Below are 21935 nucleotides of genomic sequence, written 5' to 3'. Positions count from 1 at the left end.
AGTCTCTTGACAATAGATAGAAATCAATTGTTCTCTTCAGATTCATCATTCATCCATTGTCATGATTAAAAATTGTAAAACACATGTATAAGCAGTTTCTGGATGTACATGGTTATTATTATCCACGTGTACAATGATGTAAACAATTTTCAATGTACACCAAATTATGATATCCACATGTACAAATTATATATAGTATCCACATGTACATGAAAGATTTTATAGGTGAATCTATGAGCATTGCCAAAACCAGAAAATATTTTAATGGGGTCTCTTATCTCTTCATAGCATGCTTCTTCACCACATAACTTATACATTCCTTCACAAATAAAAATTCAGAAGCCGAAGTTGGAACCTGTAAAAGAAATGTACAAAGGGGTTTAATTTTTTGGAATAGCTGCCAAGCTTGTTATAGCATCACACATACAAGCAAGGTCAACAACAGTTGGTACTCCAGTAAAGTAACATAAGCTTATTTGGACAGAATCTCAACTTGTTTAGGAACGGTCTTTTCCCAGTCAATTATCAACTCAAATCGCCTTTGTCCATTAGATGTGATTACATTTTCAAAAAAGAATCTGATATTTACCAATTCCTATAGCTCATGATACTCTACAAAACTAACCCATCAATCTTAAACCATGATTAATCATTCAAAGAAAAAATAAATCAACGGATATTTGTATTGTACCTGCAACTGAGATCATGACCACCTAGTTATATTAATTTTGACAGCAAATCAGCTTCAAAATCTGAACCTTCCAATCTTCTCCGGCTGATACAGAGCAAAATAGCCACTTTGAATTCAATCTATAAACAACACTTTTCATCTGCTGAAGAGTTTGAAAGGATATCTAACCAATTAAAGAAACAATTTTACAACCAAAACAGATGAATGAATCTCAGATCAAAGAATCAACACGAGGTGACATTGAAAACCTACCAACCCAGATTTTAAGAAATCATATGCTGAATCTAGTCAATGAAATACTAACATATAATTCATCACTTAAGTATTCTTTATCGCCCACTCATGTCTTACCTCACGAGAACTAGGGTTCTGACTCTACTCATCAATTAGAGATTTGGAATCGACGATGATATATGTGGCAGATGCGGAGGATTTGGAGGATGCAGCCGTAGAAGAACTAGTTTTGATGAAACACATGATAAATCTGAGAAACTTCTGTAATCAATGGATTCAAATAAAAAATTGAAACTTTGAACAGAGGTTAAAAGAAAAAAAAAAGAGTATGCGTTAGTTCTGTAGTTAGAAAAGCATTCATTAGGTTTTAGTGTGCACAAGGATAAAACTGAAATTTCATATGGTGAATAGTAGAGAAAAGGCAAGAGAAAGTGTGCTAGGAAAAGAAAGTGACTTAGAATGACATTAATAAGTGTAAAAGTGACTCACACCGTAAATCTTTCTAATTATTCCTTTTGTTTGCTCGACTATTAAACTATAAATAATTAATCAATATGTTTTCTTATTATTATTTATTCATTTAATTCCTAAATATTTGCATTAATCAATGTGAGATTAATTATACTTCATGTCACTTTTAATTTTTAAAAATAAAACTGCACGATTATACTATTTTAAATTTTCATATGATTATATTCATATAAACATATAATATTTCACAAAATATATATTTATCAATTAACGTAAAAATATGTACAATTTTTTTGTACAATTGTTTTTATCAAAATCAATAATATTAAAACAGAAACATGACATATTAATATATGTGTAGTTCAACTATTTTAATATTATTATTAAAACCTTTTATTAATAATTTAAGATAAATATTATACAAAGAAAAATAAAAATATAACTAAAAATACAAATATAAAAATTAAATTTCTAAAAAAATATAAAACAAAAAATATAAAAGGGCGGATCAGAATCAATACTATTAATTCTTCAACATGTCCAATTGATAATAGTTTGGTCCAAAAAAAATGTTACTACATAATCAATATTACATTAGATTCATATATCAATATAAAACTAATTATATAAAAATAACGACCTTTTACTATACATATATACACGTAACATTCACTGTAATCCCAAACTTTTAGGAGCCCACTTTTCCAAATACAATTTTATTAGACAGTTATATTTTTCAATAGGTATTTGCGTCTGAAAAAATTTCTGAAAAAATTCTCATCAACACTGTAAAACACAGTTATAATTTTCAACGGATATTTATAATTTCTGAATTTTTATATTTCTCAATGTTTTCTTACATTGAAAATAGTGTGGATTGGTGGATTTCGGATCGTGGCTACCTGTCGATCCGCAAAGTATTTAAAAAAATTAAATTAAAAAAGTTTTTTTTTAAATACAGAAATTTAAAAATAATAATTTAAAATTTAAATCATGTATAAAATTTTTATTATAATATATTTTAATAACAATTAAAGCAAAGCAGGTGCGAGTACAAAATTATTTGTTTGTGGGTTGTGCGGGTCATATTTTTTAACCAAAGAAAAATTGAAAATCCACGGGTTGGCGGGTCAACGGGCAAGTTCGACCTGAAATCCAGCCTTAACCGTGGGTATACCGGATCAATTTTTAAATTGCTATTATTTAATAAAATATATTTTGATTAAAATTTATATACAAATATAATTACAAAAAATACAAAAATAATCAGAAAGAAAAAACAAATATCAAAAATTAAATTTAAAACAGAAATATATATCCGGGCGGGTCAAAATATATTTCTCAACGGATTGACTAAACCTGCAGATTTCAATTTTCAATTATTAACCCGCGGGTTTTCAGTTTTGGACGAAACAAAATTGAAATCTGCGGGTTGCCGGGTTCGACCGACAATATACCAGATCAATTTTTAAATTGCTATTATTTAATAAAATATATTTTGATAAAGATTTATTATAAAGAAAATCATATATATAAGCACAAAGAAAATACAAATATGAAAATTAAACTAAAACAAAAAATATACCCGCCCTTTTAAGGGCGGGTCAGAATCTAGTTATTTTTAAAATGCTATCGCAAAACAAAATTTACTATTAAGTGAGATAATTATTTGAAATTTTTCTTTCATGAGATGATTATACTAATAATAATATACTATGTCTTATTTTTATGAATTCATTTCATGCAGAGTGATATCTTCATATGATTCGAAGTTATTATTTAAAGAAATTATGTGTTACTACAATCGTTCTTATAGCAAGATAATCATTTAAGGGTATTATTCAATTATGTCTTACGGTGAAGTTATTACAAAGATTTATAATGATGATAATATAAAAATAATTAAAAGGTCATTATTAATCTAATAAAATATGAGTTTTTAAATATAGAATGGAAGAATTCTTCTTGTGATGATACATCATCATAATGGAAATTGTGTAAATAATTTACATTTCAAAAGTTAACTATTAAAAATGTTTCTTCTTTAACATATAAAGGATATTATCTCTTAAACACAACATAATGCATATTTAATAGTAAATGTATCAAAGGGTTATATACTATCCCCATTTTATACAATGCTTAAATATTATATATTTTTCTTTGAACAAGCTTAAATATTATATATGCTTTGGTTTCTGTAGGATAAAAATGAAAGGTAAAATTCTATTAATATTTTCAAGGACACGAGTAGTAATGTCTGGTGAATAAGAAGTTTTTTACACTTATGAAGAAAGAAAAGAAAGGAAGGTCTGACTTTTTTTTGGGGGGTCAAATATGTTGGTATAATTTTGCTGCCCATGCTCCCTCTGTCAAAATCTCGACATTTACTTGGTCAAGTAGTTATTTAAGAAAATAAATAATAATAATTCGTAGGTACGTTTTTTTTTTTTGAAAAGAATTCGTAGGTACGTTCCAACTAGGCCTGGGCACGGATCGGATATCCGGGTTTTTGAAGGTATTTGTGATTTGCTTCGAATGTTACGGATATCTAATTTTCCGATTTGCTTTGATTCGGAAAAATATGGATATTCGGATAAACGGATATCCGGAAAATAAATAGATATTTGCGGATATTTGCGGATACTTACGGATATCTCATTTGTTTTGATTAATACAAATAATCTTAAAAATTTGATACAAATTTTTTTTTGGAAAATATTTTTTTTTGCATGATATAAAGGATAAAAATTAAAAGATACAATGAATCTACATATTTTGTAAAATTTTAAACTTAATTAACAATTATAATAACACAAAACTGAAGAAAAAAATTATAATTGTCATAAATGTTTTTTTCCTTTTATGTAATATTTTTATATAAGTAATAATATGAATAGAATCTGTCAAATCATATGTTAGAATAATAATTTTATACAATTAAAATTTTAAATATAATCAAAATATACATGTATTTATATATTGACGGATCGGATCGGATATTCGCTTCCCAAAATTTTAGTATTTGTGATTTGCTTCGATATTAACGGATATTGAATTTTAGTATTTGCTTTGCTTCGAAAGCTTACGGATATTCGGAATTTTCGGATCGAATAGTAACGGATAACGAATCGAATCAAATTTCACGGATAAAATGACCACCCCTAGTTCCAACCGCCGGTTACACTAATATCTTTTTTTTTATGAACCAACGAAGAATAAGTAAATTTCAGCATTGAAAAAGAGAAAAAAAGATTCAGTGTCATACTGAATCGTTTGTTCATAAATTTGGACAACATGGATACATATTCGTGAGTTTCATCGTTCTTCTCTGAAATTATTGTACCATATTATGATTACCTTTACTCCAGTACGATATGACGGTATGAAAATCATAATAACCACGTCTTATATTGGCCTAGTGGTAAAAGATTTTCAGCTGGAGTTTCCGTCATGGGTTCGAATAGCATTGATCAAACATTTTAAATGGCAAAAAACTTCGAATTTCTGTTGGCCTCGTGTGATTAGTGTTTGTGCCTAATTTTTTTTTGGAATTCTCACAGTTATCAAAAAAAATATATATATATAACGCGAATACCAAATATTGTTTTTTCAAAAGAAATAATAAATACTGGTTCACACATGAAGTATAAATAACAGCTATTTAAAGATTTATTCTTTTATTTATGTAAATTTGTTAATCATATATATTGACACAAAATATAGATGGTTTAGAAATTGTTTTAGGGCGCAACGGTTATAGATTGCAGGTATTTGCGGATGCGAATGGTTATGATTTTAAGTGTTATTAAAAAAATTATACGACTGGTATATCAGTTATAATTGGTGTATTTAAGGGATAGTTATAACTGGTTAACTACCAAATATATCAGTGGTTAAATAGTAAATTAACAATATTTACATTTCATATAATTATATAATTATAAAAATATTAAAATCATATTTTTATAATACATAAAAATATATTTATAAAATTATACTATTAATTTTTTAAAAAGTTATAGGAAATATTTTTGTTTTAATTTTTAATAATATAAGTTAAGATATAATATATATAGTAGTATTTATATTATTTAATTTTAACTGAATATTTTTCATATTTATATAGTTTAAAAAAAAAAATATTCTTCCGTAACCGTCAACAACCGCAAACGCTAACTAAAACCAGTTTTTGAATTTTAGAAGTTAAAAATAGTTTGTAGCAATTTATAGTGTTTTCCGTGATTGTTGTAAAACGCTAACAACCGTTACTAACCACAAAAATTGCGTTTACAGTTGATATCAGATAAACCAGTCATGTTATTAGTTTGTGAATAAACACATATATATATTCTAGCAAATTTTGAAAAAATGCTATAAGGAAATGTTAGCTTACAACTCAACCTAATATATATGTTTATTTTTCTTGTCAAAGTGAATATAACATATTTTTAGAACAAACTGAATTTACATTTCAAGAGTAATATAGATCTTCATTGATGATTGATATGATGCCAGATGAATTTAATTCAAATATATATATACGTTTATTCCTACATGCAAACGGATTTTCTTGTCATATCATCTCCCATTTCGTTAATCTTAAAGGATTAATTTACTTGTAACTTCAGTACAATAAATTAGTGATTACTTTTTATTTAATAAACAAATTATTTTTATATATCTCGGTTCAATAGCATCCATTATTTTAAATTCACTGAGACTATTCTATCTTAGAGTATCTCCAATCTTATTTCATATTTTACTCTAAAATAGAGTTTGTAGTAAAAAATGATTAAATCCCACTATATATTTCATTCTGTTTTAGAATAAACAATAAGATTATTCCATAAATAGAATAATAATATTTTTTTTATTATTTTTTTATGCTCCAAAATGGAATAAAATTATAGTAAAACTCAATTCTATTACGAAATTATTCTATTTTAGAGGAAAAAAAAGTTTTACACTGAAATGCTCTTATGGTAATTAGTGGATGGAAACTGATTCATAAATCAAAGCGACATTCATACTATACACTTTTTAATATTGTACGTATATGAATATATCACTATTTTGTTTTGTATGCATGAGAGCGTATGTATATATATATATATATATTTTTTTTTTTTTTGGATCAATTTTTTTTGGATCAAATATATATATATATATATATATATATATATATATATATATATATATATATATATCACATCGACTACAAGTAGTTGACATTTGAAATATCATATACTCAAACAACTGCGTTTGTAGCTCCAGTCGACGAATTCATGTAAAGAAAAGACAAAATGTTTTGGGGAAGTTTTGTATGTTTCTAGATGTTTCTTGCGAATGCGTGCGACCAGATTTGGCTTCATATTTGTGATGGTGACCACTATTAAATTATATAGATACACAAATATCACATTGGATACCAGTTGAAACATTGGTGCGAATGCGTGCGACCAGATTTGGCTTCATATTTGTGATGGTGACCACTATTAAATTATATAGATACACAAATATCTCGTTTGCGGACGACCTTCTGATCTTCTTAGATGGGGAAATTGAATCGGTCCAAAGAGTGCTTCAGATTCTCCACGAGTTTGAGAAACGGTCTGGTCTTGCGGTAAGCATGCAGAAGACAAGCTTCTTTGCATCGGGTCTCTCTGTCGAGGAAGTCGCGGCAATTCAGGTTTCCACTGGCATGCAATGCGGGTCTCTGCCAATGAGATACTTGGGTGTTCCCCTCTGCACGAAGAAGCTCAACATTCAGAACTGTGAACCTCTCCTGCAACAGATCAAAAAACGCTTCTCCTCTTGGTCTGCAAAAGCCCTCTCCTTTGCGGGTCGTTTACTGCTCATAAAAACTGTCATTGCAGGAGTCTCCACTTTTTGGTGCTCTTCATTTATTTTGCCGAAAGCCTGCATCAATAAGATCAACTCTTTATGTAACTTATTCTTGTGGAAAGGCAAGAGTGAGGGAACATATAATGCAAGGGTGGGTTGGGAAACAGTAACTCTTACCAAGGATCAAGGAGGCCTAGGAGTGAAAGATCTTCACAAATGGAACATGGCGTGCATCTTGAAGCTCATCTGGATGCTCTTCTTTCGACCTGATTCAGTTTGGGTTAGTTGGTTCAAGGAAGTCATTTTGAATGGAGATGTGAGTAATTATTGGACGGTACGAACGAACTCTTCTTACTCGTGGATGGTTAACAAGTTGATAAAAGCGAGGGAGCTAGTATATCCTCTTCTTAGAAGACGCCTGGGAGATGGAGCGACAACATACTTTTGGGAGGATAATTGGTCGCCGTTTGGTAGCCTAAGTCTGTTCTTAAATGCAAGATCCTCTAGACTTGGCATCCCTCAGACGGCGACAATTGCTTCCCTCTACTCTAACGGACGGTGGCGCCTTCCACCGGCTCGAACGGAGGATCAACTAGCTCTGCAGATTCATCTCACAACTATTACATTGGAGGAAAGAGAGGACTATTATGAGTGGGAAGTGGAGGGAAGATTCCGAAGTAAGTACAGCATGGGAGAGATTTACACTTACCTGAAAGGACCACACCAAACGGTCTCATGGTCGAAGGTGGTTTGGTCTTCTTATGGGATCCCGCGACAAAGTTTCTTAATGTGGCTTGTGCTACTTGACCGATGTCCTACAAAGAATAGATTGATCAGTTGGGGGATTCAAGTGAACCCAAATTGTCTCCTCTGCAACAATTATCATGAGAGTAGGGATCATCTATTTTTTGGATGTACTTACTCTTTTCAAATATGGAGAGTGATCGCAGGAAGGTGTCAACTACAAGCCATGACCGACTGGGACTCAACACTGCTGCAACTAGAAACGCTGGGGAGGAATAAAGATCTAAAGCGACTCACGATCTTAGCGGCTCAAGCCACGATCTACTGGATATGGCGAGAGAGAAACTTGCGGCTCCACCAACAAACCTTCAAAACATCTGACGCCATTGTTTCCACCATCGCCAAGCAGATAACAAATCGCCTTCAAAGCATCCGACTCCAGAACCCGAGAGCTTCTTCTGCAATGACACAACTATGGTTTCTTCATTCTTGAGCAAACTGGCGATCATCTGTTTTTTTCATTCTTGAGCAAACTGGCGGAAAAACCAAAGTGATCATCCTACCGACTAAGAACAACCGACTCTCTGTTTTCCTCCTCTAATTTCATTAAGTGGGCTAACTAGGTTCTAATGATATGTGTTTGTGTATTAAATTTCTGGGCCTGAGCCCAAAACATTCTGGCCAAGGTCTGTGTAATGTTTTTTCTTTCTTTTTGCAATTTAAATATGAATGCCTTTTTTCAAAAAAAAAAAAAATATGTTTATATCAGCAAAAAAAAAAGAATATGTTTATATCAGCACTTCAGCAAATATATCATCGAACATTTTCTCTACTGATAAAGAAAATAAGTATATTCAATCCTCGTTAATATATAGCTAACTAGATACATTTTCTTGAATCTTGACCTCCTCACGTTAAAATTAGATTATGCAAATGTATATCGTCATTGATTGAAAATGATCCAAAAAGCGTACTTATATGCATTTACACGTACGGATACGTTAGGCAACATGTATATCGTTATTGATAATAAATAGGCGTATACTATGCGTATAGGCGTATACTATTGTACGTGTAACGTGTGGAGACAAAAGCATACAGTAATGTGAATCACGAAATAGAACAAGGGTTTGGGACCTGCCGTTTGAATGTCTGACGGAAAGGGGCCATAGCGACAGGTTCTGCAATCTCATCTCACATACCTCATTTTCATTTTTATTTTTATTTGGTCCTACTTCATTTATACCCTTTTTCATTTTGGTGTTTTCATAATTTTTCAGTTTTTATTAACTTGTTCTTTTTCATTTATACCCTTGTATTTCACATTTTTTTTTTATTTTGATATCATTATTGCCATAATTGCTCAGTTAATAATTAATCATTAGCACATATATGTACTGCATGCATCCGTGTATGTATTGCGTTCCATGATTAGTTTGCGCTATTCTACATTTTTATTTAAGAGTCGGCATTTGGCTTTTTCTATCTTTATAATATTCTAATGTAGTTTTTGACTGAACTAGAAACTTTTAATTAGCCAAAACTTATCGGTTCGGGTTTATGGTTTACAGTTTAGGTTTAAGGTTTAGGATTTAGGGTTTAGGGTTTAGATTAAAATTTAAGATCTAAGATTTGGATTTAAGGTTTGAATTTAAAGTTTATTATTTAAAGTTTACTTTTCTGTAATTTATAATTTATTTATGTGACATTAATATTTATGGCAATTTGATTGAAATAAGGAAATGGTGAATTCATAAGTTCACCCCAGGGGTGAACCTAAGTATTGTTCATTTTCATGTGTTATACCTACAAAATCGATTGATACGTTTTAGGATTACTTATTTATATCCGGTTAATTAACTAATGTTTTGGGAAAATTAACAAAATAATCATGAACTTTCGAAAATAAGCCAAAAAAATCTTCAACTCATAAATGCACCACTTTAACCCTCAACTTTCTAGTCAAAGACGAATAAATATCATATTTTCGTTGACCAAACCATTTAAATCTCGTCAAAATTCAACTGTTTAACACCGTTAATTATACTTATATTTAATGGTTAATTTTTAATGAGGCCAAAATGGCTTGGTCAACAAAAATATGAACTTTTTTGTTCTAAATTTAAAAGTTAAAAATTAAAATTACTTACTTAAAACTATTTTAATTAAAAATCGTTGTTTTTATAACAAAATTATAGATTTTCATATTGGGTTTCTATACAGCTGGAGATCCCTTTCATGTACTTGTCCTCGTCATTAATTAGCTGTAGGGTCTTCAACTCCATACAAGTGATTTATTTTTAATTAACTTGTGAATTACGGTACTTTAATCATAAATCATTAATCAGACATTCACCGTAATTCACACATTAAATTAAAGATCAAACACTAATGTATGAAGTTGAAAACCTACATCTGATTAAAGACAAAGGCAAGTACATGAAAGGGATCTCCAACAGCTGCTGTGTAGAAGCCACTACCATAGTCAGCCGGAGATGCCTTCACACATTTGCTTTCTTTTTTTTTCACTTGTTTTGTACATTTTCTATTGAGTATATGTAATCATTCTTCTAACAAAAACGTGCTTAGGGTTTTAGAATATTATATCCAAGCTTATTTGAACATGATTTATTAAGTTAGTCACTCTAACAGATATGAAAATTTATAATTTTGTTATTAGTAATTTTAATCCTTAACTTTTAAACTTAGAACCAAAAAATCTCAGACTTTTGTTGACCAAGTCATTTTGGCCTCATTAAAATTCAAATGTTAAATATAACTAACGGTATTAAACGGTTGAATTTTGACGAGATTGAAATGGCTTGGTCAACGAAAGTATAATATTTATTCATGTTTGACTAGAAGTTGAAGGTTAAAATGGCGTGTTTATGATTTGGAGATTTTTTTTGTTTAGTTCCGAAAGTTCATGATTATTTTGTTAATTTTCTCCTAATGTTTTAATATAAATAAATACATTTGTTGTTCGCGTAAAGATAAGTAACTATGAACGTATGCATGGTCAGTAGTTTATCAACTATATTTGCATAGTTTGGACATAACCAAACTTAACTGAAAGTCTAAAACATGAGAGTCGTTTTCTAAATTGGAAACTAAAAGTCCAAACAGTCCGATACATACATATGCTTTCTGTGGATGTAGTAATATTTTTTTTTCCAAGAGTAAACTACTAAACCATTTTAAAGCATATTGTATCAAACTCCAGTTCAAATCCCATATTGACTGTGAGACACTTCAAGAGTATTATATATACTGTATAAGATATGTATTATGATTTCTCGATCTAAATTGTTTTTTTTTTCTTCTTCTTTACGGCATTGCACCAAATGATTACTTGGTTTTAACCACCATAGACTTTGTAGCTGTGAGACAGATTCATAGAGTACAAATTGAGAATGCGCTCTTTGTCAACTTTTTGTTTTTACTTCCTTTTCACCTTCCCCACTTCCTTGTTTCGAAGCTAATTATTTCCTTGTTTTTACAATGCATGTGATTTTTGCGAACTAGCCTTCACTAGTTAAACGTCTACGCACTTATTATAGTATTGCAAAATAAAACTAATTTATGATACATAGTACTACTAACTTTGATTTAATTTAATCAAATCGTCATAAAGAGACTAATTCAAGTCATTCCCATTGATTTAATATATCTCAAAATGACGTGTGTTCCTTACATATGTAAAACGTAGAAAGTATTAGTATATGTGGCTTACACTTATATGTGCCAAATGCAACACATTCGCTAAGTGAATATTGTCTCTTTGTTTTGTTGGGTTTAGTATACTACAACATGAAATTCTATTTGTTGCGTTTTATATACTCATGAAATTATATTTTTGCGTTTTATATAGTTATATACTACAACATGAGATTATATTCAATGGCTAGTGCCTATTATTTAGACGACATACCTAGCTAGCGCAACATGAAATTATATTTAGGTCCCCGACATTTACTTACCAAATATATGGAGCAAGCCGAGCACACATACTGTTAGTACGGACAGGGAGTAAGACTGTGCAAATAGTGCAGCATGGCCATGGAACGCTGAAATTATGCACTTAGTTTATGTGAATCGAACCTACGAGCAATGAATCAACTATTAGACAAAAGAAATCATTTCCAACAATTTATTCATCTTATGATTTATCTAAATACTTAATTAATCCGAGACTTTATGAAAAACAAAAGGTGTTAATCATTCGCAGTTCTATAACAACTTTGTTACCGGAATATCGTGCCCCAGCTAGCACACAACCACATTCTCGCTCCTACCAACAGTAAAAGAAAAAGAAGATTGGAAGCAAAATGGAAGAGACAAGGGTCAAAAGAAGAAATATATATAAGATTTAAAGTTCACAAAGCTATAGAGAATGATAATATTATTCTGGAATCATTGATGTGTGGGGACACATTGACCTCTTTGCTCTTTCTACATGTTGGGGGCAAGCTGTTTTCATTGCCCAACATTTTGCTTTACCGCTACCTATACTTTTTCACAATAACAAACTTTAGCTATAATTATCTTTTCATTCTTTTTTTTCTCTTGATTTCCACACAGGTTCTTATAAATAGATCATTTAATGGTTAAAATTTTCATTAAACCAAAAATGATTAAAATATTTTTTTACAATTATTAACTAAATAGAATGAAGAGAATGCATCATTCAATCGAAAAGAAGAATATAAGTATAAGGACAAGACTTAGGTTCACCCCCTATGGTGAACCTTTAAATTCACCATTCCCTTTAAATCCAATCAAAATGTCATGTAAATAATTAAATAAAAATATTAAATTATTAAAAAAAATAGTTAAAAATAAAAATAAAGTCAATTTTAATGATGCAAACTAAACCTTAAACCCTAAATCATAAATTCTAAACCCAAATATATACCCTAAATCCAAAATTTATACCCTAAACCCAAACCATATACCCTAAACTCAAATTCTAAATTTTAAACCCAAACCATAAACCTTAAATACAAACCCTATACTCTAAATCGATCATATATCATATACCCTAAACCCAAATCCTATACCCTAAACTCAAAACGTATATCTTAAACCTAAATTCTACACTTTAAACCCAAACCCTAAACTTAAGAATTTGGCTTTAGGATTTACGATTTGGGTTTAGGGAATAAGATTTGGGTTTAGGGTATATGGTTTGGGTTTAGGGTATATAGTTTGGGTTTAGGGTATAGGATTTGGGTTTAGGGTATAGGATATAGAATGGGTTTAGGGTATAGCGTTTGGATTTAGGGTTTAGAATTTGAGTTTTGGATATATGGTTTGGGTTTAGGGTATAAGATTTGGGTTTAGGGTATAGGTTTTGCTTTAGAATTTAAATTTAGGGTTTAATATTTAGTTAACGTTATTAAAATTAACGTTATTTCCTTTTTAAACTATTTTTTATAATTTAATATTTTTTATTTAATTATCTACATGGTATTTTGATTGGATTTAAGGGGAGTGGTGAATTTAAAGGTTCACCATAGGGGGTGAACCTAAGTCTTGTCCTAAGTATAAATAGCATTAAGAAGATATTCGATCTTCTTTTACGCTAGTTTATTTTTCTATACAAAAATAATACTTTATGGCAAGTCATTATATGGTTCACGAGACGCGTATGGTACCATAATATTGATAACATATCTTAAAGAGGAGAAGACCAATAGAAGAGACAAAAAGACAGAAACACACATTCTCCTCAACAATTTAATTATTCACAGTTTGTATGGTAAAAGATTAGTCACAAAGATTTTTGGTCTCTTCCGGATTTGAAAAACTCCCGCTTTTGACAGACCTACATGATACATCATTTTTAGCTTTTAATTAATTTTGTAGCTACATGGCGTGCTCCACATTCTTTTTTTTTTTTTGAAACATGCGTGCTCCACATTCAAAAATTACAAACAAGCCTTTACTAGTGTTGTCATGCATGTGGTTAATTTCAGTTTTACAACATGCAAAGTAACCCCAAAGTAATAATAGTAATCTGAACTGTTCATTTGAATACTATGATTCATAATCGATTCAGTGCAAAACTGATCCTACCAATCATTACCAAAATTAATAGTAAAAAAGTTATCAATTTGATTATGTGCATTAAGGACAAAGTTCTGCATAAAAAATTAGAAGGAATATTAAATAATATACAAAGGAATAATCAATTCATTTATCACCAATTTGTTTTGAATTGTAAGATTATCTAACTTAATAAAACAAACAGAGAGACAGTACATTTTTTTTTCAACACCAGAGACAATACACAAAATTTTAAATTTAGGGTTTTATTTTGTTAACGATTTAAAATTTGCTTAATTTGATATTTAATATGTACGGGGTTATAGAATTGTTTGAACCTTTCATAACTATATATAGTTGAAAATTATGAAAGTTATCTTTTGTTTCATACAATACTAAACGTTAACTTTTTTTTCTGAAACAATACTGAACTTAAACGTATTGTAAGATTATTTTCTTCAAAAAAAAACGTACTGTAAGATTACATGATGAACGACGAGTTGATATGTTTTGATGACGTGTGGCTGAGCGTTAAGAAACGACATACTAAAACAATTCGTTTTTCCTAAATAATTATACGAATTGAGGAAAAAGAAAGATAAATCAAGAAAGGAGAAAATTCGTGTCACACGTGAAAAAAGTAGAGATTTAATATTTACTCTTTTTGTTGAAAAAAATGTTCAAATAGCAAATAAAATTGGAAAAGAAAAAGTGTAAAGGAGTTGAGAAGATATTACCACCTAAAGCTTGATGACAATTGTTAAAAAACAAATCAAAATATACTGCTTGTGATACAAATGTAGTGTCACATGTAAGTTTTTTCGTGATACAGAGGGGAATTATAGAATGCAGTAGACGACTAAATTCATATTCTTTTGGTAAAAGACTAAAGTCATATTCTCATCAAAACTATAACAATGTTGCTGATGTAATGTAAAAGATACAGTTAATTCAGAAATTTTATAACAAAGGTATTTATATTTAAGTACAAAACAAAATCTATTTATTTGATAAAAAAAGTTTCCAAAATCGTCATTTATTGGGTTCTACAAATTTTCCTTAACCATTGTTGTATGCGCAGAATAGTAACGATGTAAAGCTTTCGGCGACGTGGCTGTATCCCCGGTGCTCAGAGTGGAAGCAGCTTGCTTTAGTGCTGGTGTTACTGCTGCACCAGGTTTTATTGGTGCGTGAAATGCAGTTCCTTGATCAAAAATGTATAACCTGTATATATAATCGCAACCCTAAGAAATCTCCATCATAATCTTACTAGTGATTTAGGGTAACAAACTCTAGTCAGGTGAGGGTATTTTTGACACATCCAAAGCAAAATCTGAGTTATTTATGGGTTAATGAAATTTAATAAACTAAAGTGAATATCAAATGTATAGGAGGAGAAATAACATCTATAATTATTTTACTGCAAAACATAATAAAAAAATATTACTTTACTAATAATTTTAAACACATTATTAAGCCCTAAAACTTGCAAAAGTCTCGGGTTATTTCTATTCTCTTCATTGCATCCCATGCAGTCAAATGTCATAAACACCCTCCACATACACGCTCTGTCGAGCCGTGAAGGTGAGGGCATTCACGTCATTTCGTATATGCAACGAGGAGCTTAATACAAGATTGTTCTCGAGTTTAAAAGACTGTAATAATATTTTAAAACAGTAAGCTCCGATCACGGAGTGGCTACGATTGCCCATGGCAGATGCAAAATCGGTTTCTCCTTCTTCGTCTTCTTCACCGGAGGTTGTTGTTGTTGCTCCGGCGACGACGACGACGACGGAGAAGTGTACGAACTCGTTAACCACGAATCATTTGAGCTTTCGTCGCTGTTGAAAGGGTTTGAATCGATCACGCAGCTCGGGGAGCTCAAGGACGGTGAGCCGCGACTCTTGCGTTTCCGGGTTTCAATCTGTAAACCGATACGATCCTGGAGGATGAGATTGTAGCAAGTTTCCACCTTTTCCTGTTGAACGCATATCAAGTGTTCGTGAAAATGGCTGAGTGAAATGAGTATTTTTTTTAGAAGCTAACCTTGGTTAAGTTAAGGACGTTGAGGAGGTTAGTTTGGTGTGAAAGAGGGTCAAAGGGCTCAACTTGGTCTATGATTCGCATCATGGTGGCTGCGGCAACAACTGATGGGCGGTACCCGACAAATCTTGAATCTGACAAGAACAAAACAAGAATGTAAGATCTCAGTGGATGATAAAGGGTTTGTCTTTTTTTTGTTGTGTACTAACCGGAGATTAGGGAGAGGATGAGACGGTTGCATCTGTTGAGGAAATCCCAGTGAGCATTGTTCTTAAGCCCCAGTCTCCTGATGATGTGGTCTAGAAACGAAATTGGGGTGATGAGATGCATCTTCCATTGGAGAGTAGAGAGAATCAGCAACTCCATTCTCTGTATGGTTTTTGCCTCGAACACATACTTTGTCTCCTCCACCTACAAACACACCCAAAAACAGAGAGATTGAGAACAGAGTTAACATAAGAAAAAAGCTAAACTTTAAGGTAAATGATGGTAAGTGTTATCATTTACTTGAAAGTCAAGAAGAAGAGGGACATGGGTTTCTTCGACTTTAGCTGCTAGAGAGAGGCACGCAACAGAGACGAGCTGAAGCATCCATGGTTTGTCTCTCTGTAAGCTGTAGCTACAGACGAACTTGTCGAGATAAGTTATGGCTAAAACAGCTGCCAAGGTAGAGAACCCATAATGAGCGTTGACTCTCAGAATCCAACCCACGGCTTCTTCTCGATCCGTGGCGAGATAAACATCATCGAGACAGCTGAGCGCTTGTTCTTCTTCTTTGGCGAAGAGAGTGACCAGATCTTCATCTTTCCAGTACAAATCTTGCTCTAGAAGAACGAACGGAGAAGTAGTAGAAGTAGAAGAAGAATAGAAAGAGTTTTCTTCAACTACTTCTTCTTCTTCTTCTTCTTCGTCTTCCCATTTCTCTTCTTCGCAGTAGAGAGCATCGAGAAGAAACGAAGTGCTATGCTCTTCTCTACCTTCTTCCTCCTTCGGTATCGCCATTGTTGGAAGTAGACACACGAATGAGAGAAGAAAAGATCTTCTCCTACCTTCTATAGTGGTGGTGATGTTTCTCTTTGGTTTTATTGGGCTGGCTCAGGGCATTAGGATAAGATGATAGAGAGAAAATCTCATCTTCCTCTCTACGGAAAAGTGCAGAGATTAGCTGTAGAGTGAGCTACAAAAGAGAGACTAGAGAGAGAGAAAAGCTGGCAGTGGGAAGGAGAGGGAAAAGAAGAAGACTGATTTATTGAGAGAAGGCGATATGGTTTTTCACATTTGTCTTTTTCACTCGCCCAATATTTTGTATATTTATTTTTGTGCTATTAAATGTGTCGTTTCTTTATCTATCTTTTTCTTTATTTTTTTGTATTTTATGTGTAATTTCTTTTTAGGTTTCCCGCTTTACCCACTTGTACTCATTGTAGAGATCGAGAAACCAAAGTGCAGTAAAAAAAAACCTGTGGGCTAAATTATCTAAATTTTACAACCTGAGAAGTGCGATGATGAGCTGGAGTTAAGAGACAGAACATAAACCACCTCTTAAAGAATTTTGACTGAAGAGAGGTTTCAAGGTAATAGTTAAATTATTTTGTAAGAAAATCTGCAAGCTCGCTTAATAATAATAGGAAATGATTCAAAACTTCTCAATGAGTTTCACTGACCATAGCAAAAACTAACAGATACGCTACAATTTGCAAAGATCAACAGAAACATCACAAGGAAGATATAAGAATGAAAAAAAATAAAAAGAATTTAAATTCAAGTCTCTAGAAAGTACAAAAAGCATCACTAGAATCATCTATACATCATGAACACTTTTCGTCGACTCTAAACGCCGGAGCTTTAGTACGGACGAGGTGGGTATTGTCCTGGATAGGAACCTGGAAACACACCCAAATTCACATAAATTTTACTAAGTGCAAATTGAAAACGTAAAAGCACACGGAGCTAAGCACAAAAGCAAGAAATTTTGTATATACCTTGTGGGTAATATGGTGATTGTTGGGGAGGGTAAGTTGAGGATGGTGGTGGAGGAGGATAACCTGAAGGACCAGGAGGGTAAGCCGAGGCAGAGGGAGGAGGATAGGCAGAAGGCTGAGGAGGATAACCTGAAGCTGGTGGGTAAGCTGATTGAGGCTGAGAGTATTGTACTTGTGGGTACAGAGATGGTCCAGAGTATGGTGCTGATGAATATGGAACTTGAGGCGCATATGGTAGTGAACCGTAATTTTGTTTCTGCATACAAGGAATGAATTGTATGTTTTAAGACTTTTATTCTTTGTCAATAAACGAACATGTAACTAACTAAACGTTGCTAATTGAGCATTGATGTTACCTTTGCCGCTGCATAATGTAGTATGAGTCTTACTTCTCCCGCATATCTGCAAGACAGATAGTGATGCATTTTCAGAAGATTTATAATCAAATAACTAATCTTCTTATGAAATGAAAAAAAGAAAACTAATTTTCTTATGAGCTATATGCTTCTTATGTGTAGGAACAAGACTATTGGAAGATCATCTCATCTTCTTAGTGTTTTACATTATATTAAGAATGTAAAGAATAGTATACTTAACAGAGAAGTGCAATAACAACAAAGATGACAAGAAACTACACATAACCACTTTTACAAGTGAACAAGACCATGCTTCTGCTTCCATGTCAACAAAATATATAGCAAGAGCTAAAACTTTCACGTCAGTAGAAAGCATAGGACACACACAAAACCACATGAAAAGTTCTATTGATAATTGGCAAGTCCAACACTGAGATCATACAGAGGAAACGTGCACCATGCTAGTATTGATCACAAAACATGATAATACTCAATGCAAAAGGAACCAAAAACTAGCGAAAACCCAATGTTGTTACCTCCCATTTCTACTTTGAAGAGTCCAGGTACAGTCGTCGTATCCTTGAGAAAGAGCCTTTTCCAATTTGATCCTAAACAAAAAAAAAACATACACATATCAAAAACTCAGTTCCAAATCCAAATCAGGAGAAATTTCAAAGCACACACATGAAAAAAAATCAACATACGTGGCATTCCCTATGAAGTCATCAGGGGAGAGTGAATTGCTATTCCAGACAGCTACCTTAAGATCCCTAAGGCCTTCAAGCATAGTGAACATAAACTTCTCTTGGAACACAGCGCTCTTTCCACCATCTGAAAAAAATAAAGAAACCACATCAAAAAAATTCAAAGATGAGTAAGCTTTTCAAAACCCTTGTAAGAATTAAAGAAGAGGTATTAGTTAACCTGTGCAGGTTCTGGTACGGTTCCTTGTGCTGCTATACTCGAGCACAACGTATGGATCTTGCCTCGAGAACCATTCAGTGTCTTTCAGTTTCTGGCACCCAACAACTGAAACCAAACACAATCACATAAGCAAACCAAAGATCCAATAAAGGGAGTATTCAATCTCCAGTGAACATTGAGTTAGAAAGTCATGAAAAAAAAAAAGAACGAAAAGAAACTAATAGTCGAGGAACGGAAATGCACGAACCAGTGACCTCGAGAACCTGGCCTTGAATACCCACCATCATCGACATGAGCTGGATGGAAGAAACTAGATTTGGTTAAGAAATACAGAGAGACTAGGGTTTGAATGAAGAACAAGAGATTGAAAATATGTAAGGATGAAGCTTAATGCAGAGATAGTCCGTCTTTAAGTATACGACAAATAATCGAGACTTTGAATTGTCGCAGAAGTTAGGCGTGGACCGTACTTTTGACTTTGGATGGCTTGAGCCTTGAGGTATACGCGTTTTTTTTTTGGTAAAATCAAAATACGCGTTTCTTAAATGTTATTTCCTCTTTCTTAGTATTAAATAATTTAATTATATTTGAATGTTATTTCCTCTTACACTTCTCATTTCTATTTTTTGAAAGATTTCCATTTATCTATTATTGGAAATATTAATAAATCGCTTGGCGAATCCTAACGGTGCCTAACTGTCTACTTGCTAGAGTCCTAAAAGGCAAGTACTGCCACAAGAGAAGTCTTCTGGATGCTCAATTACCTGCAGATTGCTCGCATGGATGGCGCAGTATCCTCCACGGTAGCGAGCTGCTGAAGGAAAACCTGGGGAGAGTAATAGGCAATGGTCAAACAACTAGAGTGTGGAAAGATTCCTGGATAAGTTTGGACTCCAATATCAAACCCTACGGTCCTGTCCATGAATCAGCGTTGGACCTACGGGTCTCAGACTTTCTAACTACTGATCTACAATGGAACAAGACAAGAATCGAGGAGCTCTTACCGGATTTCAAGCATCAAATTCAATGTCTTAATCCAAGTATGATGGGAGTAGAGGACTCCTATGTGTGGCAACCACTTCCCTCGGGAGTGTACTCGACGAAATCCGGCTACAACACCAAAGCAAACTCCTTGATGAGCACGTCTTTGTCGCCCCCTCTCCCTACAAGTAATAACCTGGAGTTCAAGTGGATAAAAGATATATGGTCAGGACACTTCTCTCCTAAGTTAAGGGTCTTCCTTTGGTCAATTATTCAAGGAGCTTTACCTCTGGGCGAGAATCTACAAAACAGAGGTGTGGTTTCTGATTCTCTCTGCCCTCGGTACAAAGCTACAGAGTCAGCAATGCACGTCTTCTTCCTCTGTCCTTTTGCAAAGGAAGTCTGGAAACTAATCCCGATATCTAACCCAGTTCACATAGCTGATGATACAGACTTTAAGCAGGCAGTGGTCCTGTGCCGGAACTTAATTTGCCTCCCACCAACAGGTGTTAAGCATAACGTCCTCCCTTGGATCTGCTGGATGCTCTGGAATGCTCGCAATCGCCTAATCTTCGAAGATAAAACTGCTCCACCTACAGAGATCGCAACAAGGGCATTAGCAGCAGCAAGAGAATGGGACCTAGCACAAGCGCCACAAAAGGACAAGATCATCTCGAAGCAGACAAGCCAGAAGAACCTACCGCCTCGCTATGATCAACGGACCACGACAACATGCAACATCGACGCCGCCTGGGACGCCTCTACGCAACGAGCAGGACTCGCATGGATGGTGAAACAAGGTCCTTCAGGATCTCAAGCACTCGATTTCGTCTCCTCACCCCTTGTAGCGGAAGCCATGGCTCTCCGATTAGGGCTCATATCTGCAGCATCGAATGGGATATCTGATATCCTCTTCCTCTCCGACTGCTCAACGCTCATCAGAGCAATAACCAGCAAAACCTGGATCAAGGAGATTTACGGCATCCTCCACGATATCGATCATCTCTCCTCAGCTTTTGCTTCTATCCGTTTCTGTCATGTTTCTCATTCCCAGAACAGAGACGTCGACGTTTTAGCTAAACAGGCCCTCAGGGCTTTTTCAATTCCTGCTTCTGCTTTGTATCTTCTTTTGGGTTAGCCCAACTTTGGGCCCAGACTCTTAAGACCTTTGCATTAATATATTTGGTTGCACAAAAAAAAAGTAGACTAAGCAATCATGAAGACGATAGATATTATTTCAAAGGAGATAATTGTACAACCCCGAAGTTTTAGGTTAATCTTGAAACTAACCTAAAACATTGTATCGTGGAAAACAAGTAATCCAAATATATATATATTTACAAAGGAGCCGCCAACAGGAAAACAGCACTTCTTTGTTGAAATGGTTTTATTCAACGCCACAAACATTTCAAAGAATCTTCGTTTCTCATGTTGAATTGGCGCTTCTTTGTTGAAATGCTTCTATACATAAGCACAAGCATTACAAAGAATTGCTATGTTAAGGAAAAAAAAGAAGGCAAAGTTCTACCAAGACAAAGTGAACAATCTTTTTCTTTTAGCTAATAAAGAGTTGAATTCATAAATTCATAATTTAATCATCAAAACATGTTTTCC

The 21935-nt window shown here is 33.1% G+C and overlaps 3 protein-coding genes across 4 annotated transcripts; 1 reads left to right on the top strand and 2 right to left on the bottom strand.

The window, feature by feature from the left end:
* Positions 1-6848: 6848 nt before the first annotated feature.
* LOC130498972 (uncharacterized) lies at positions 6849-8480 on the top strand. The gene has a single exon (XM_056992837.1). The coding sequence runs from the start codon at positions 6849-6851 to the stop codon at positions 8478-8480; it is 1632 nt and encodes a 543-aa protein (XP_056848817.1).
* A 6943-nt stretch (positions 8481-15423) lies between these two features.
* LOC108829216 (cyclin-D3-1-like) lies at positions 15424-17369 on the bottom strand. Its single transcript, XM_056992421.1, has 4 exons — positions 16586-17369; positions 16288-16489; positions 16082-16212; positions 15424-16013 (listed from the first exon to the last, which is right to left on the bottom strand). The coding sequence occupies exons 1-4, from the start codon at positions 17078-17080 to the stop codon at positions 15723-15725; spliced, it is 1119 nt and encodes a 372-aa protein (XP_056848401.1). The 5' UTR covers positions 17081-17369; the 3' UTR covers positions 15424-15722.
* A 324-nt stretch (positions 17370-17693) lies between these two features.
* Positions 17694-20478, bottom strand: LOC108829218 (elicitor-responsive protein 3). 2 transcript variants are annotated; one of them, XM_018602880.2, is made up of 9 exons: positions 20345-20424; positions 20105-20166; positions 19588-19636; positions 19341-19445; positions 19121-19247; positions 18953-19024; positions 18417-18462; positions 18061-18316; positions 17694-17961 (listed from the first exon to the last, which is right to left on the bottom strand). In XM_018602880.2, exons 3-9 carry the CDS (start codon positions 19631-19633, stop codon positions 17924-17926), a joined length of 690 nt encoding a protein of 229 aa, XP_018458382.1. In that variant the 5' UTR covers positions 19634-19636; positions 20105-20166; positions 20345-20424; the 3' UTR covers positions 17694-17923. The 2 variants fall into 2 exon arrangements, with proteins under 2 accessions (XP_018458382.1, XP_056848402.1); XM_056992422.1 differs by lacking the exon at positions 19588-19636 and having other exon boundaries at positions 20345-20478.
* Positions 20479-21935: the final 1457 nt, after the last annotated feature.

The sequence above is a fragment of the Raphanus sativus genome, chromosome 8 (genome assembly GCF_000801105.2).
Source record: "Raphanus sativus cultivar WK10039 chromosome 8, ASM80110v3, whole genome shotgun sequence".
Lineage (NCBI taxonomy): Eukaryota > Viridiplantae > Streptophyta > Magnoliopsida > Brassicales > Brassicaceae > Raphanus > Raphanus sativus.
Note: the sequence above shows the minus strand (reverse complement) of the source record. Positions and strands in the feature narration are given on the sequence as shown.

Excerpts from the sequence above, each read along its gene's own strand:
- LOC108829216 (XM_056992421.1), bottom strand. The coding sequence starts at position 17,080 with ATGGCGATACCGAAGGAGGAAGAAGGTAGAGAAGAGCATAGCACTTCG. Across the intron at positions 16,213-16,287 it reads CATCCTCTCCCTAATCTCCG|ATTCAAGATTTGTCGGGTAC; the intron begins GTTAGTACACAA and ends TGTTCTTGTCAG. Across the intron at positions 16,014-16,081 it reads ACGTCCTTAACTTAACCAAG|GAAAAGGTGGAAACTTGCTA; the intron begins GTTAGCTTCTAA and ends TGCGTTCAACAG.
- LOC108829218 (XM_056992422.1), bottom strand. Across the intron at positions 19,025-19,120 it reads GACTTCATAGGGAATGCCAC|GATCAAATTGGAAAAGGCTC; the intron begins GTATGTTGATTT and ends TTTTTTGTTTAG. Across the intron at positions 17,962-18,060 it reads ATCACCATATTACCCACAAG|GTTCCTATCCAGGACAATAC; the intron begins GTATATACAAAA and ends GTGTGTTTCCAG.
- LOC130498972 (XM_056992837.1), top strand. The coding sequence starts at position 6,849 with ATGCGTGCGACCAGATTTGGCTTCATATTTGTGATGGTGACCACTATT.